Source organism: Drosophila navojoa, chromosome 5 (assembly GCF_054131105.1).
Source record: "Drosophila navojoa isolate 15081-1374.11 chromosome 5, UAZ_NAV_1.0, whole genome shotgun sequence".
In the NCBI taxonomy this organism is placed as follows: domain Eukaryota; kingdom Metazoa; phylum Arthropoda; class Insecta; order Diptera; family Drosophilidae; genus Drosophila; species Drosophila navojoa.
The window spans coordinates 20748501-20764489 of record NC_142893.1 but is presented as its reverse complement, the minus strand read 5'-3'; the positions used below and the strand labels follow the sequence as shown (position 1 = coordinate 20764489).

At 37.1% G+C, this 15989-nt stretch overlaps 2 protein-coding genes and 1 long non-coding RNA gene across 4 annotated transcripts in view; 1 reads left to right on the top strand and 2 right to left on the bottom strand.

Annotated features, from left to right (window-relative positions):
* LOC149091168 (uncharacterized) overlaps positions 1–15989 on the bottom strand; it is a 184245-nt gene that overhangs the window by 106956 nt on the left and 61300 nt on the right. The window lies entirely within an intron of this gene.
* On the bottom strand, positions 4370–7319 carry LOC108654675 (uncharacterized). 2 transcript variants are annotated; one of them, XM_089262042.1, is made up of 5 exons: positions 7127–7319; positions 6055–6498; positions 5778–5959; positions 5054–5226; positions 4370–4992 (listed from the first exon to the last, which is right to left on the bottom strand). In XM_089262042.1, the coding sequence occupies exons 2-5, from the start codon at positions 6146–6148 to the stop codon at positions 4572–4574; spliced, it is 870 nt and encodes a 289-aa protein (XP_089118168.1). In that variant the 5' UTR covers positions 6149–6498; positions 7127–7319; the 3' UTR covers positions 4370–4571. The 2 variants fall into 2 exon arrangements, with proteins under 2 accessions (XP_089118168.1, XP_017961657.1); XM_018106168.3 differs by lacking the exon at positions 6055–6498 and having other exon boundaries at positions 7127–7316.
* The window catches only part of sm (heterogeneous nuclear ribonucleoprotein L), a 196375-nt gene continuing 189438 nt past the window's right edge, over positions 9053–15989 (top strand). The window contains exon 1 of the mRNA XM_089260663.1: positions 9053–9228. The gene's annotated coding sequence lies outside the window, so the exon portion shown is untranslated. The remainder of the gene's footprint in view (positions 9229–15989) is intronic.

Below are 15989 nucleotides of genomic sequence, written 5' to 3'. Positions count from 1 at the left end.
TTGCTCGATCATATTTTGTATAGTAGAATAATCAACTGGGGCGTGATCCTCGCGACGATTGGTACCTGCACGATAAGGACGACCTCGTCTTCGCGTGTTTATTCCCCGTGAAGGAGGATGTTCATTTTGGTTGGTGCCAATACTGTTGTCTAATTCTACTAACGGCTCTTCACTCACCTCTAACGCACGCTGATCTTCTGTGACTCTTTGAGTATCAACGTCTTTTAATACTTTGGCCAAGTTTCGAGTCACTGCCCGAGTACTTGAACCTGGGACTGACGGATCTGCTTGCTTCGATTGAGGCGAACAATTTCCTATAACTACCTTCAAATCTTGTATATTTATCACAGCTGCACAATTAGGACAAGTGTTGCGATCATTCAAAAACTCTTCCAAGCAACGCTTATGGTAAATATGCTTACAATTAGTGATATAACACGATTGAGTATTTGTCAAAACCTGACCACATATGTCGCAATTCTTCCCAGCATCATCCGAAGATGCGGAATTACGTTGCGGACTACGAGCAAGAGGCATAGTGGCTTCAACTATTACCTCAAAACGGTTCTACAAACAAAACTAACAATCTCACTTATTCAAAGTTAATAATGAATGGTTTTGGTTAATATAAATGGGGAGGAAGTCAATTCCATATTTTTTTAAGTTCTGGTATAAACACATAAGGCATACAAACTGGGCTATTGCATCTAACATCCGATGTCAAATTGGCGAAGCAACATTCATCAATGAAGTAATGTACTTATTACCACATGAGTGTAATACATCGACCAACTTTTATTATCGGGAATGAAAACCCGATTATAAACTTATTGTCATATTATCTTGAAAATTATAGGGTATCCATCTTCGGCAGGGTATCCAATCTTAGCTAAATACACAAGATTCCAGAAGAGGACCTATATTCTTCAAGTCACATGTACTTCAATAAAGATATAAAAGGTTATCGAAAACAAGCGAGCTATTGTGAAAACAGATCTTAATTCCGATTGTTTTGTTTGTGTATAAATGAGTGTGCTAGTAAAAAAAAGGCGTTGTCGGCAATGCATCCGCTCTCAGTCAAATGCTAGAGTTCCAATACAACTGCATTTAATTTACCACTCTTTAAACGAACTATCTACTAACTATCGTTAGCGTATCGGATATTCACAAAAAAAAATGCGGCTACTAGCTTCGTATAAAAGTAAACTCGAGTCTAGTATGCCCCATTTTGGAAGTCGGTACACTGAAAACATATAATTTTTAACAACTAATACTCTCAATGCCTCACGATGAAATCGATGGACGAAAAGCATAGTATCGCTAAAGACTAATGCTCCACAGTGCCCCACGTTGGGCGCCATAAAATTTGTAGTTTAACTGGTTTAGCTGGCTGCTGCTGGCGTGTATAAGCCGACGAGTGCTATATCTGCTGCTACTAAAGCACTGCTTTGGCTAGCCATAGATTTAGAGATAACGGGCGGGATCTCCTGGTCCCTTAGCTCATTCGGGAGTGTGGGGGGGTTCTTTGTTACCTCTCAAATCTCCGAACACAAATTTTAATTGTTAAGATCCCTAAAGATGGTCCAAATGACCGAAGTGAAGGGGAAGGGGGGGAAGACGAACACAGAGTGTGTACATATACCAGACAAAAAAAATATGAAGAGGCGAGGCCTTAGGTGACGATTGGCACCCGCTTCTCCACCCAACCCTACCACGGTTTTTTATTAAAAATTGTTAAAAACCCCCTACGAGAAAAATCGGACGACTTCCTACCCCATTATATAACCAAATTTACTGGACTTTTAAAATTTCATATTCCTTCTCAAAAACTGATGTGACTTGTTGAATTCATTTTTTTCAAATTTATTGTGGAGTACGCAGACTCAAAAAACAAAGTTCTTACAACTAATATTCAAAACTTATATATAAACTTCCTCATTGCTACTGTAAATGTTTTCATTCAAATAAATAATTTTTACTTCAGTTATAATTATACGTTTACTATTTTTCTGCTGTTTTTATTTATCTAAAACATTATATCGCGTTTCTTCTTTTCTCTCTGTCTATTACTTATTGATTTACTTTTAATTTTTGATTTACAAAAAAAATTTTTCTATATATACATTTGCTTATAAATTTTTTTTTTGTTTGTTAAATTTCATTTTTAAAAAAATTTTATTTTTATTTTTATTTTTTTCTTTTTTTTCCGTTTATAATTATAAATTTTATTTATTTATATATATATATATATTTTTTTTTTAGCATTATTAATTTTATTTATTATAGTACTACTTATTATTTATTTAATCATTGAATCTCATTTACATTAATTTTTTTTTTCCAGTGTAATTAAAAATTTTCTTTACAATTATGTTTATATTTGCTGCATCAAAAAAACAAATCTATTCACAGAAATAATATCATAATATACAAAATAGAAAAACGCAAGAAACCAAAATTTTTATTCATTGTGGTATTTTAAAAAAATATTTTTTTTTCTTGTCATTTTTATATTAAAATTTTTCCATATATTTTTCATTTTTTTAAATAAACTTAAATTTTTCTTTTATTATTATTATTTTTTTTTTTTTTTTGTCAAATTATTGGGGACAAGGGCACATTGGGGTTAATCACTTACAGTTTGCTTTTTGACTCCCGCGACGAAAGGCCTTTCTGCGTGGTGGTGTCAGCTGTGAAGTGTAGAAATGGGGTATATTTGCGGGAGGGGAGGAACAACACAATTTTAACATTTTTGTTCTTTTAAATTTTTTTTTTTTTGTATTTTTGTTTTTGCTTTTTTTTTTGTTAGTTATAATTTTTTCTCTAAATTTTTTTTCTCTCTTCAAGTTTTCTTTATAGGGTATTAACTGTGTGTGGATTCATTTTTTTCTTTTGATGTGCTGCACTTTGCTTTATGTTTCTTATTTATTCATTTTTATTTATTTATTCATATATATTTATTTATTGGTATTTATTTATTTATTGGTTTCGTTTTTGTGTGTTAATTAAATATATAGTAATTATAGATTTTATGATGGAACTTTTAAACCACTAATTTTCTGTATTCTTAAACTTCTCTCTCGACAAAAAAATTAACTTCGCACTTGCCGTCGGCAATTTAAACGTCTTGCACAAATTCCTTTTTTTTTCATTTTTTTAGTTCTTTTCTTTATGTTTCGCAGTTTTTTTGTTTCTATATGCAGATACTACTATATTTTAAAATTTCTATGTCATTAGTTATATGGTTTTCACGTTTTCAGAAATCTTCTTTTAAGCACTAAAGTTTCTTTTATTTTTGTTGGTTTTTTTTCGGTTTTTGTCTTTTGATGGTGCCCTTCCTCTCCCCCGTCGCTTAAGCGTTATGCTGCTCTGCCGGCTTTTCGTACCCTAACCTCCGCTCTGCAAGGTGCCCCTTGCTGGCGTGAAGTTAGGGTATCTAATAAGAGGAAAATGGACAAAAGTCCACTGAAAAAATGGAAAATCTTGCTTTTACTTGTTTTTTTCTTTTGAACCGTGTTTTTTTTTTCTTACATACCTGATATATATGTATATATATATATGTATAAATGTATATATGTGTAACATATATTTTGAGACCGGCAGCTGCGCGCTGCCAATGCAATTAAATTTAATGCAAAAAAAACAAACGCGATCGCTGGCACTTTTAATTTTGGTGTGCGTGGGTTTTATTTTGTCAAAAAAAAAAAATTATTTTTTTTTAATTATATAAGTTGAGACTTGCAAATTTTCAGCACAATCTAATTTTGCTCTGCTGATCTCGTGATACCGGAAAAGAACTATTTGACCCATGCGGCTCTTTATATACCTGCACATTCCAGTCTGCGCTCTTCCTCTTCTTGGAAAGTCAGAAGCGAAGATGGGTGCAATTTACCAGCTGTGTCCCAAGCTTTAAAGGTTCTTGCAAAAGCTCGCTCTCGGAATGTGAGCTTTTGCAAGATCAGCTGGTATTGCAGTGCAGGCGACAAACTTGTCGCGAATGATATGCACTGCAATTATTTATTGTCAGTACATATATTCTTTGACCATTACAAGTTAATTAATTAAGTATTAAAGTGAGACATTTTATTAAAAGTTAAGTCTGCCGCATAAAATAAGATTATAAGGTATACCCCCAGACATCTTTAATAAAAGTGGCACAATTATTTCGCCAGTCTGCCCATCACTCCTATGTGCAAACGCGTTCATCCTAAGAGGGAAAGAGACTTGAGACTTTTGTATAGCTCGATTAAATTTATAACTTACTGGGATAATTCTAACGCCATAGACTACCATTTTTGTTTCTGTTTATTGAACTTTATATGTATGTATATTAATTCATCTTTATTTATATGTGAAATCTATTTTATACTTAATACGTTTGAATATGGTATAATAATATGAAACTCTCATTTATATCTGTCAGCTATTTAAATTTTCTAATAAAATTTGTTGTTTTTTTTTTTTCACTACCAAATAAAATGTAATATTTAGTTTTCTGCTTTCTGTTGACATTTTAACTTTTAAAATATACAGGAACATGCAAATGCTGACATTTTCTTCTGCTAATTATGCTATGCCACTTTGCTGGCAAAGCGATACAAATAGTTCTCGACGCGAATCTTGTCGCGTAGCTCCCTGCGTGAGGTGATCTCGGTGGCGGCGGTGGTGCCGTTGTGATCGTGGAAGAAGCCGCAGTAGCGGGCGGGCACAAACTGCTTGATGTACTGGCGCTTGCGATAGCGCTCGACGACGCTCAGGGCGCAGTGCTTGATGGTCGCCATCTGCTCGGCCATGCACAGCCTGCACATGTCCTTGTCGTTGGCGAAGCTGTGGAAGTAATCGCCCTTGGGCGTCTCATGGCAAATGATGCAGACGGCATCATGCTTGGGGCCACAAAAGACGGCGACTGCGGGCCAGATAAGGCGACAGCTGCCGAAAGCAGTTTCGAGCTTATAATTCGGATACTTGTTGTGAATCGAATAGGTGGAGGGACTGTAATGCGAAAGGCGATAGAAATCAAGAGATGCTTACTGAACCAAAATGAATATCTTACCCGGGTGTCAGCCACTTGGGCAGTGTGGACACCTGCCGGTCGAAGGTATAGCCAGCGCGTAGAACCCCAGGCGAGGGCTCATAGGTGCCTAATGGGGGAATGATCTGATCCCGCACAACAGGCAGACGGGGCATCTTGTTAGCCAATGCAGAAAAGCCAGCATTTGAGGGATACTAGTTTAAAAAGGCAGAGAAAGAAGATAAGCTTATAAGGATTAATAAATATGTAGATGCAATTTAAAATATAGATTAATATAATATGTCTATACCAAAATAGTTAAACGCAGATATATGGCTCTCGATAGACAGATAGAGAAATAAGGATAAGAAATGATCGATTATTATCAATACAAAAGATTAGTTTTGAACAACAAGAATAAACTTGTACTGCCTAAGGTATACAGGAGTATACTAGACAAATTCCGAGTCTCTAGCTATTGTGGGTTACGGGATTTCGGCGTTCATACGGTCAGACAGACGGACAGAATATAATACAACTAGAGATGTGAAAAAGCAAACATTGATATATAGAATAGTATAGAATAGAATAGAATATAGTTATATTATAATAATTGATAGAAATTTAATAACACAATAAGAAAGTAACAGAACAAAAAAATAGCCAAATTATAAAGAAACGATCCAACTAGAAAGAGATAAAATTATCTAATAAAGAATATTCCGAAGGGGACACTGCTATCGGTGAATAGAGTTGCTTGGCTTACCTTAAATCCAATTGGCTTTGCACAATCATAATCCAGTGGACCGGGATATTCCCGTAGCTCCGTCTGTAGGGAGCGCATGTAGCTGGACATAGCTGGACCACTAATTGGCATTACATCGCGGTGCATCGTCGAGCCAAAGGCCACTTTTGCAACCACGGGTGGATTGACCACATATTCAAAGCCTGCAAGCGACAGAGACGGACGCAGAGAGACAGAGAGAGAAAGAGAATGTTAATTTGATTTTCCTTTGGGCATGGCTTGCGTCCTTAATAAGCACCCAATGCTCGATAGCTTGCCAAGATCATCCGCGCCTCGGAGCGCTGGCGGCGCAGCTGCTCCCGCTCCTGGGCAGTTTTCTGTTGTGCACGCATCGTGGCTTGCCACTAGACTGAAATTGGCTGGGGCGAAAAATTGATGGCTGACTGGCAGCCAGGTAACCTGCTTTGACTGACAGGGCGACACGCATGGCACGCACCTGCCCAAAAGCCTGCCAATGCCTCAATACTCATATCTCCTGCACCTGCTATCAATAATCATTATCACCGTCATCATCGTCATCGCCATCGTCATCAAAATCAATATGATAAACGCGATGGCATTTCAATTCCTGCAGGCAGTCAGCGGGTCTAGCCAGCGCTTTATTCCGCTCAACTTTGACCCAGTTTTGTCTTTTAATAACGCTCAATGTGGCATTTACTCGGTAAGTGGGACGAAAATCTGACTTTGATTTTCATTTTTAATGGCAAAAATTGCGAAATTGATATCTCAATGAAGTTATGCACAGAATGGGAAATAAGGTGGAATAGGACGAGATATCAAGATGGAATTTTAGTCTGGTTATTATAGTAGATTAGTCTGATATATTATATATTATAATTTTCATCTATTAGTTATATATTATTCATAGGTTTCAATGTAGGTTAAGTCCATAAATATTATTAAGAGTGGATGGAATAAAGAACTTGAAGAAAATAAATAAAGGAATCTTCCTTTAAACATTCATAAGAAATTTTCCAGATTAAGATTGATTGATGGCATAGATTTAGATGAAAATCAAGTATATTACGGAGTTGGAGAAACGATTTCTGGATCTTCCAGCACAGACTCGTTAAAATGATATCTTAATAGCTATAAATTTTAGATAATTGTAAGTTTAAGGATTAAAGTATCGAAAGGCTACATCGAGTCTTTAGTAACTCAGAAGCTACAGGAACCAAAATCATTAAGAATCATTTGATAAGCAGTATTCCTTAAGAAATATTAGATTATATGCCTTTAGCTTTCAGATGTTTGCTATTTATATTTGGTTTTGTTTTTAACTAGAGATAAAAAATAAATAGCCCACTTACCCTCCATCTTAAGCACTTAAAAATTGCTTTCTGTGTATGAATACGTATTATACTATCTATTCACTGTCTGAAATGCAAGTACTTAAAATTTATGCAAACAACATTTAAAACACGACGTTGTGACTCCGACTACGATAAATAAAATACAAAATCAACAAATTGTGCCACATGACAGGCAAGTCGTTGACATACATATATGCAAAGAGACTGGCAGCAAAAGCTACCAAAAAATTGTTGAAAAATAGTTGAGCAAACATGGAAAATTGTGGCATGCAACAGGCGCAGTCAGATAGCAAAATAATGCGTTGCATTTAAATTCAAATGTCGAGTCGAGTCGGATATACGAGCCTAAGATACACAAGCAAACTTTTAAATGGCTTTTCGAGCAATTTTCCAAGTGGGCTGGTCGAATAATGTTGAGTGGGATGGGCAGGGCAGGGCACGGCAGGGGGGGAGAGGGGGTCTCTTGCAACAACCGCAAAGTGCGCACCTACAAAATGGCAGAATGGCTGCATGACATTAATGCCAGTTAACCCCAAACGTTGTCCTCGTCGTCAGCTGCAGCTGCAGCTGCATGGCTTTGGCTTTGGCGTTAGCTTTTTCGACAGGCAGCACGAGCCTGCTGGCAACCATCTCTCTCTCTCTCTCTCTCTCCCTCCTCTTGCTCATCCCATTAGGGCCGAAGCTCACGCACATGAATGCTAATGGAGGTGACAACGGGTGAGAGAGAGTGAGCTATAGAGGGGGAGAGAGACAGGCAGCAGGCAGCAGGCAGCACGCAGCATTGCACAACCACAGAAGCTATATAAGGGGCCTCTCTTGGCACACACAATTCGCCCGCCCACGCACAGTAGCCGCACAGTGCTCAAAATGTTAACCTGCACAATTATTTAAAGAGTATTGAGTAGTTGACTCTCATGATTTATTATATTGGAAAACTCATTAAAAGCGCGGTAACGATAATTAAGCACGGATCAGCGAGCTGCCTGAGTGCGGCCAGTGTGGATGGCGTTTGAGCGTGACAGATAATTAATTTGTTTACGCTCTGGTTGCTGATGCTATTGTTTCCTATATGTTGCTGGCACACAGAGCGACCATCGCGTGAGCGAATAAAAAAAACTATGATTACTGCATTCTACAGCCAAGCCTTTGATCCTGTTATACATTAGTTACTCTCTCTCATCTCATATTTCAAGAGCGGATGAGTGAATTCACATGTTCACTGTGATCCCTTGCTCTTTATTAACAGCCTTCAAGGTTGAGCGAGCTACAAATTCCTATGCTCGCCACAATCAACTCTACATAGATCCCGTTACATCAATCGTAGACTCTTTCGTTACCTTTGGCTTTGTTCTGAAAGAGAAGCTGCTCAAATTTGCACTCATAGCTACGATTGTATTAGTGTAAGTGCCGTGAGAGACTAAAGCAAGGCAATTCTTTAGTCTGTGTGTGTCCGTCTCCTTTGCTAGGTGACTTTCGCGTTAATTCATATGTTTATTATTTTATTTTTATTTATTTGAGACCTTTTAATCCACCTACGATCGTGCAAATAAATATGTGTTTAAAATAATATTAATCAAATTCGTGTTTGCAATTTTTTGTATAGTTTTTTTTTCACCAAGCAAAGTTTTTTCGCTCTCGATCTAAAGCTGTAGCCTTGCAGCTAATGTGTGAGCGAGAGAGTAGATTATATGCTTTCTGCATTGCAATTATGAGTAATTTTGCATTCGATTCCGCTGCTTAAATCAGCTGTCATTGTTTTAGCACGAAAGTCGAACAAATGAGAGAGATAATTGTCGTGCGCACGTCTTGCCGTCCGCAGTGTTTGTGTGTGGTAAACAAATTACTCATTTTAGCGTAAATCTATAAATGTTTTCTTCCTTTTTAAAGTGTGTAATAATTAATCAAACTTAATGTGGCCGAAAGTAGCTAAATGTTGGCAGCTATTTTGTGTTGGTTTTAAATATGTCAGCTGTATGGATTGCGAAAGTGTGGATTGTATTTGTGGATTATAAACGAGAGCTCTTAATGTAAGCGTGGATTACAAGAGAGCGATATCGAGAGATAGAGAGTGCTTTCAAAATCAACTAAAATTAAGAGAGGTAAGTCTGCACACATTTCTAACACCTGATACCACTGTGCGCATGAAGCGTGATGCAAGCTGCTTAATTCGTGCAAATAAAATGATTGTGCAACATATGTAACTGGGTTCGCTTGTGGCTCTATTATTTCAAGTACAGTCCTGGCAGCTGCTCAAGCAGCTGCTTCGACTAGTCCTTAAAACCCAACCCAAAACCCCAAGCCCAAACCAAAACCCTAATTTGACCCTCCCGCCCGCCTCTCTTTAGATAGCCGCAGAACTTACAGTGCAATTAAATTGTAATTTCACATTATTTAACTGTTTTGCTGTGCTACACTTTGGCTGAGCACATTTTAGGCAACGTCTGTGAACGTTTGTTTATGATGTCAACAATTAGTGTAATGCAAATTAAACTGCTGTCATTTGTCATAATAATTTATATATAATGAAAAGCTCGCAAGCACAATATTGCTACGGCGTAGTCTCTAGATGAAAAATGAGTCGGTAAATTGTGGAAAGCAATTCACTTGCAGCACAAAGAGTTAGTGCTTAGATTGTAAAATTTGATACAAAGTTAAGTTTCATTGTATTTAGTTCTGGATTTACGATAGTTATTCTTTATGTGTAAATTATATATTAAGTTATTTTTTTATTGAGCTGATTCACGATTCCTGTTCTATATATTTAGTTAGTTACAGTCTTCTATCAGTAAAATTAGATCGTAAAATGCTCTTTAATTGTTTGCCGCCTTTAAATTACTATGTTACACGTTTCTGGATATACGATTTCTGGACATTAAATCTTCATTTAGTTCATATACCTCTATCAGTTATCTTCTCATAATAGTTATATAATAAGCCAAAGATCAAAGAAATTAAGTTCAATGTTTATTATAAGTCATTGACCTTGAATTTGAGATATCTTGAGCTCTGTAATAGAATCAATAATAATAAATCAAATATCTGTTCATTAAATTAGAAAAACTTTAATTTTAGCCCACCGTAGAGCACACACACATGCATTCCTCTTCCGTTTGCAGAGAACTGCCACAGTCCATAGGAATAAATAGAACTCAAATATTCAAATCAGTTTTAGAGGGTATTGCACATAAAACTTCGTGCCAGCAAGTGGCATGTCCTACACAAGCAATTACAACAACAATGGGGCGGGCAAATAAAAATGCAGAAGACTTCGGTTGTGTGGCTTTTCAATTTCGGCCAGGACAACATGGCTATGGCCATGGACATGCTGGCAACGAAAAAGTGGCCATAAACGTGCAATTCACATGCAAAGCACAAAAACTTCACTTCGAAAGCAACACTGGATGGGCGGAAGTGCCAAGCAGCATTTTTCCAGCACCAGCACCAACAGCATGCTGCAGCAGCAGGAGCAGGAGCAGCAGGAGCGGGAGCTGTACTAGCAGCATCAGCACCAAGGACATCATTGTTTGTTGTTGTTGTTGTTGTTCGCTTCTGCCTTGTGGCTAAAACGCAAAATTTGCCTCACAATAAAAACAAAAAACAATGACAAAGCTCACAAAACAGTTTAAGTCTATTTTGGGCAGGAAGTGCCGCTTATTACGCAGGATGTGGTTAACCGGAAATGAAACGAAATAAGCCAACTGCGACGCTCTAGACCACCTCTCAGTTTGGAGTCTGCTTAAGTTTGTGTGTATGTGTGTGTGTGTGTGCTTGTAAATGTTTATGTGTTGGTGAAGTGCATAGGAAACTAATTAAACATGCGCTTAAAGCTTATCGACTTTTCCATCAAATAGCGCAAGGCATCATTGGCAGCCATCTAAATTTGTAATTACACTATGCAGCAAGTCTATAATAAGACATATGAAAATGTATCGAATTTTAGAAACATTATCTATATGCCATCTAATTCAATTAAATATTTAAAAGTTGATTTAAGTTAATTCCTCAAATTAACTTTAGTCTCTAATGCGAGTGGCCAAATGTGTTAGTTGAGCAACGTTATATATATAAGCGAGCATGGAGACTCTCTATAAACAATAATTAAAATAAAAAGCCATCTTCAACTGTACTCATATCATTTATATATTCAAGAATTCTTTTATTTAATGAGTCGAAAAGTGGAAATTTAGTTTCGAGTTAATGTCGAGACTTTAGTTGTCAGTGCTGGTAAATACTAAAAAGGAAAATAAGAATAATTTATTATTAAAATTAATTTTAAATAGTAATCATAGTAATAATAATACAAATATTATAAAATATATTTAATATCTGAATAATTATTCAATATCATTTTAAAATAAAAATAATATTTAATTGCATCCATAATAATGTACAATAATACAAATTCTTAAAAGTTTATACTAATAATATTCAACATTTTTTTATATACATATTAAATAATTAAATAATTTGATTCTTATAACGCGTTAAAATAATTACTTCATAGTAATCCTAAAAATTCATTTTGGAATATGTATATCAATAATAAAATATATATAGCATTTTTTCTATAACTTGTTGCACAGTGTAATCTTGTAATCCGATGCTCTGTGGAGCAAGCACAAACAAATAAACAGCAGCAGCATTAGCAGCAGTCGAACGACGAGGTCGTTGAAATCAAATTACAAGATGCTTCTGCCATTTGCTTCATGCACTCAAACGGCTAACGCCACGCCCCCTGCCGGCCCTTTTGCCCGGTTTGAGTGACCCAAATGCAATGCGTCTGCAATTTGCTCGTGTGTGTGTGTGTGTATGAGTTTGGCATTGCAGGGCAGCTAATCATGCTAATAAACACCAAGTTGCAATTGGCCAACGGGCAGCAATGGCCAAATGGCGACTGCCACAAAAAGCATTGCATACTTACAGGCGACCACTCGTGGCACTCGTTTGCATTCAATGCGAGCTGCTGTTGCTGCCGCTGCTGTTGCTGCCGCTGCTGTTGCTACTGTTGCTGCTGCTGGTTTTGCTACAGCAAGTTTTCACTGCAAATCATACGAAATTGCATTGATTATGCATTTGGCAGTCAATTGTGAATTTGGCCATTGCCATTACCAATTGAGCGCCGTTTTGAGTGGCCCATTAAAAGTCGAGCAGTAGCACTGCACTGCATTTCGATGGGCTGCATAAATATCATAACTGAAATGAATTATAATATCCTATTTTGACATGTTTGACTCTTAGATAACCGGAAGTAAATCCCAATCATTTATTATGAAGTGATCCTGCTTGGCCTAAAACTTTATTTAATTGATTTTTTTCTGAAAATCCAAAGAATTCCATATTATATTAAGTATTTATCTGGTATTTTATTACAAAAGTAGAGGTATGGAAATATGACAAACTCTTACCACTTACAACTTCCTCTCTAATAACTTCGAAATTTTCAAATTATAAATTCCAAGTGCTCTGTGTTACATTCTTAAATGTGTTAAGAGCATCTGAGTCTCCCCAACTCCTTCCATCAGTCTCTCTCTCTCTCTCTCTCTCTCTCCCCATCTCTCTCCCTGTGGCACTCGGAACTTTTCGATTCAGTTGTTTATTTTTTTGTTTACCACATTCGTAAAAGTTTTAACCTCTCTGAGTTACAGCACGAAGCTAACTTATTTTGCTTTTCTCCCGCTGGCCTAGGGGCATGAAATTTCTGTAACTAAAACACATCTCTTATTCACTTTCGAACATCATATTACATATCAGCGATAGACAGCGAGATAAACATGAAAGTTAGGCACGAATGAGCGTTGCATATCAAAGCAAAAGGTAAATAGAAAATTCAATTTAAAGCAATTGAAGTCTGGGCTGCTGGCTGTCTGAATGGCTGACTGGCTGAATGGCTGGCCTTCTGTCTGTCCTCCAGGCTGGCGTTTGTTCAATTTTGTTGCCAGTCCAATTCGTATAGCATACGTTCTTATCTGGCTACCGACTTGGCCGCAAACAAACTTCCTGTATCGATGCGACCACACGTACATCTATCGACCACGCCCCCTCACTCTACCGCCCCAACACACTAGACTGCCCTGCGGGCCAATATCTAAGTGAAAACACAGATCAACAGCACGACAATCAACAGCAGAGGCAAAAGCAAAGACAGGTGACTGAGGCAACGTAGGGAAGGAGGTGGGGCAGTCGGTAGTGGGTGTGGGTGGGGTGCACGTGGCATGGCTCTAGTCCCAGTTGTGGCAACTGCCACGTAGGCAGCTTTAGACAAGGTAAAGACATGGCCCAGCCCCAAGGCTCGTCTCAGCCTGCCTGTTCCTCTCTCTCTGTCTCGCTCTCTCTCTCCCTCTCGCTCTCTGCACTCTGGTAGATTGGTAGGCATGGTCACGCCCACAACATGCAAGAAAAACCAGGGAAAACGTCAGGCATATGCAAAGGCTACAAATTGCATGAACTTAACTGCCACGCCCACTTTGATTGGAACTTGGACTCGAGGGGAATTTCACTCTATTTTTGCGAGTTGCATTTCTTGAATTGCATTTAGGTAACATTTATGCATTTTTAATGTGACAGCTGCAAATGATGAGAAGGCAACAAACCGTTAGCCAAGCAGCCAGTCCTACCTATACCTATATCCTGGCCATGTCCTTTCACCTTTTGCTTGGCCTACAGCCTGCTGACAGTTTGTGCATTAGAGATACGCCCATTCCATAAGCGATTCATATTTGAGTCTCTGTTTCTGTGTGTGTTTGAGCTCATGCAATTTGCAATGTTGTGAAATTTCTGAAAACTGTCACCGATCAAAGTCTTGAGACAACTGAAAATCATATGGATAATGTGTGTGGGATTTCAGCTTAAGGTTAAATAATTTATGCTGCAGAAAAAAATGAAGGAAACGTGAAAAGAAATAAAAGAATACCTTTGGAGCACTAGCTTCAAATGTTCATAAATGCAAAATTGCAAAAATTTCGTTATATGTATGTATATTATATAATATATGTAAAAATATAACTTTTTAAATGTGTAGATAAATATATTATAAACACATGTTAATATATGCAACAGTAATTAAATAATGTATATTTTGTGAATAGTATGTTAATATACAAAAATATGTAAATATTTGAATTCATATGTAGCTAAAATTTATTTCTGACGATTCAGCATGGAATTTCAAAACTTTACTTCGACAATTGTTTATTAATAAATGGTTATTAACAAATATTTACTGCCTAAATAAAAAAATCTAATAATTTCGAATTTTTGTAGGCATTCAGAAAAGCAGCTTCATAAATTTCTATATTCAGTTGTTCTAAATTTTACTTGAATGATGGCGATGATTCTCTTAAAGCAACATACTGTAGGCATTTATTAGTTGCCAGGCAGAATGCAACTCTAATCAGCTATTTTCAAAATGCAAATTTCATTTTCAGAGTTGCAAATGTTCGTTTGTGGATGTGTTTATCCTCATTTCTCTCTTAATTCAAACATTTTTTAGTCTCACATTTTTCAAATTGTATTGCTTTGCTTTGATTGGCTTCGACATAATTGTGGTAATAAATGCATACACATACAATTTCATAAGGAGCGTACTAGTAATAACCATTCAAAGCTATTAATTATTTATTTAGAAAGGCAGGGAATATGCATAGGGAACAGGCACAGTCCTCGCATGCATCTATGCTTAGTATCTCTAAGCTTATATCGTAAAAGCCATTACCAAACGGTTTCAATTATGTTGAGATCTTTCTTCACTCGGAAAAAATGTTACCACAGCTCCAGTAAAATAATAAAAATAACCTACGCCCAGCCGGGTTGATAGAATTTAATATAAGACTTTATACTGAAATATGAAATCACCAATTATAGTTTGTAATCCAAACATTATTCTGAGTGGAGCATAACACTAAAAGGGCATAACTTATAATATCTCTTGGCTCGCTGCCTATGTAAATTACTTATAATATCAATATCAATGACTACTTATCTCCGCTAGCTGCAGTATCTCAGATATATCATATTCACATCATTGACACTAAAGTTTATATTATATGTATGCAATGTAAGCGACAGATTCAGTGAACCGCAATTGCTCGCTTATGTTGGTTGGCCTCCCCGCCTGCCATATGATTGATCTGTCCGTAGCATTTTGATGGATGTTTGTTTGGCTTTCACAATATTTCTATATGAACTACACAATGTTGCATGTGCCACACGCTTGGCAGCTCATTTAAAAACTTTCCAATAGTATTAATAGCAAATGTCACTCGAGTTTAGCTGGCAGCAATTTTAAATTATTACCTCTAATATATCCAGGAACTTGGCAACTTTAAAAAAAGTTTACATTGCGCAAATGTTTTGTCACGATAAAGGTGCCAGAGCGAAAAAAAAACGAGACTGAAATAAGCGAAGGTAAAGCGACATAAATTGTGTTTATTTTTGGTTGAGCTACAAAGTGTAGCATACTTTTGTGCGCGCAGTTTTTTAAGGTGACAGCGACACCTTATGCCACGGCCCGCACGCCTCTCCACGCACATTTCATTAAAGCACAATGAACACATTCCAAGCGGAATGCCTGTTGGCAGTGGAGCTTGGAGAGGCGCTGGGGTTGGATGAAGCAGCGCCAGGGTCTTGGAAAATATTTGCAACACTTGGATATTTCTACAAGGCCTAAGACTTGAGTGCGGGGAGGCTTGCGTGCGGGTGGCTTCAGCGAGGAGGTTGAATCGTAGCCCATAAAATACAATAAATAATATTTATGTGCTCTTTGATAAGGACACGCTGCTAGACGTGTATAAGCATATATGTAGCTGGAGTGTTTATTTACAGGGTATTTTTGTAATGTGAGATAAAACTGCAAATCAGGAAG

Coding starts and splice junctions, on each gene's coding strand:
- LOC108654675 (XM_089262042.1), bottom strand. CDS start 6,148: ATGCGTGCACAACAGAAAACTGCCCAGGAGCGGGAGCAGCTGCGCCGC. Junction 5,227..5,777: donor CAAAGCCAATTGGATTTAAG/GTAAGCCAAGCA, acceptor TTTTTAAACTAG/TATCCCTCAAATGCTGGCTT. Junction 4,993..5,053: donor CCCAAGTGGCTGACACCCGG/GTAAGATATTCA, acceptor TTCGCATTACAG/TCCCTCCACCTATTCGATTC.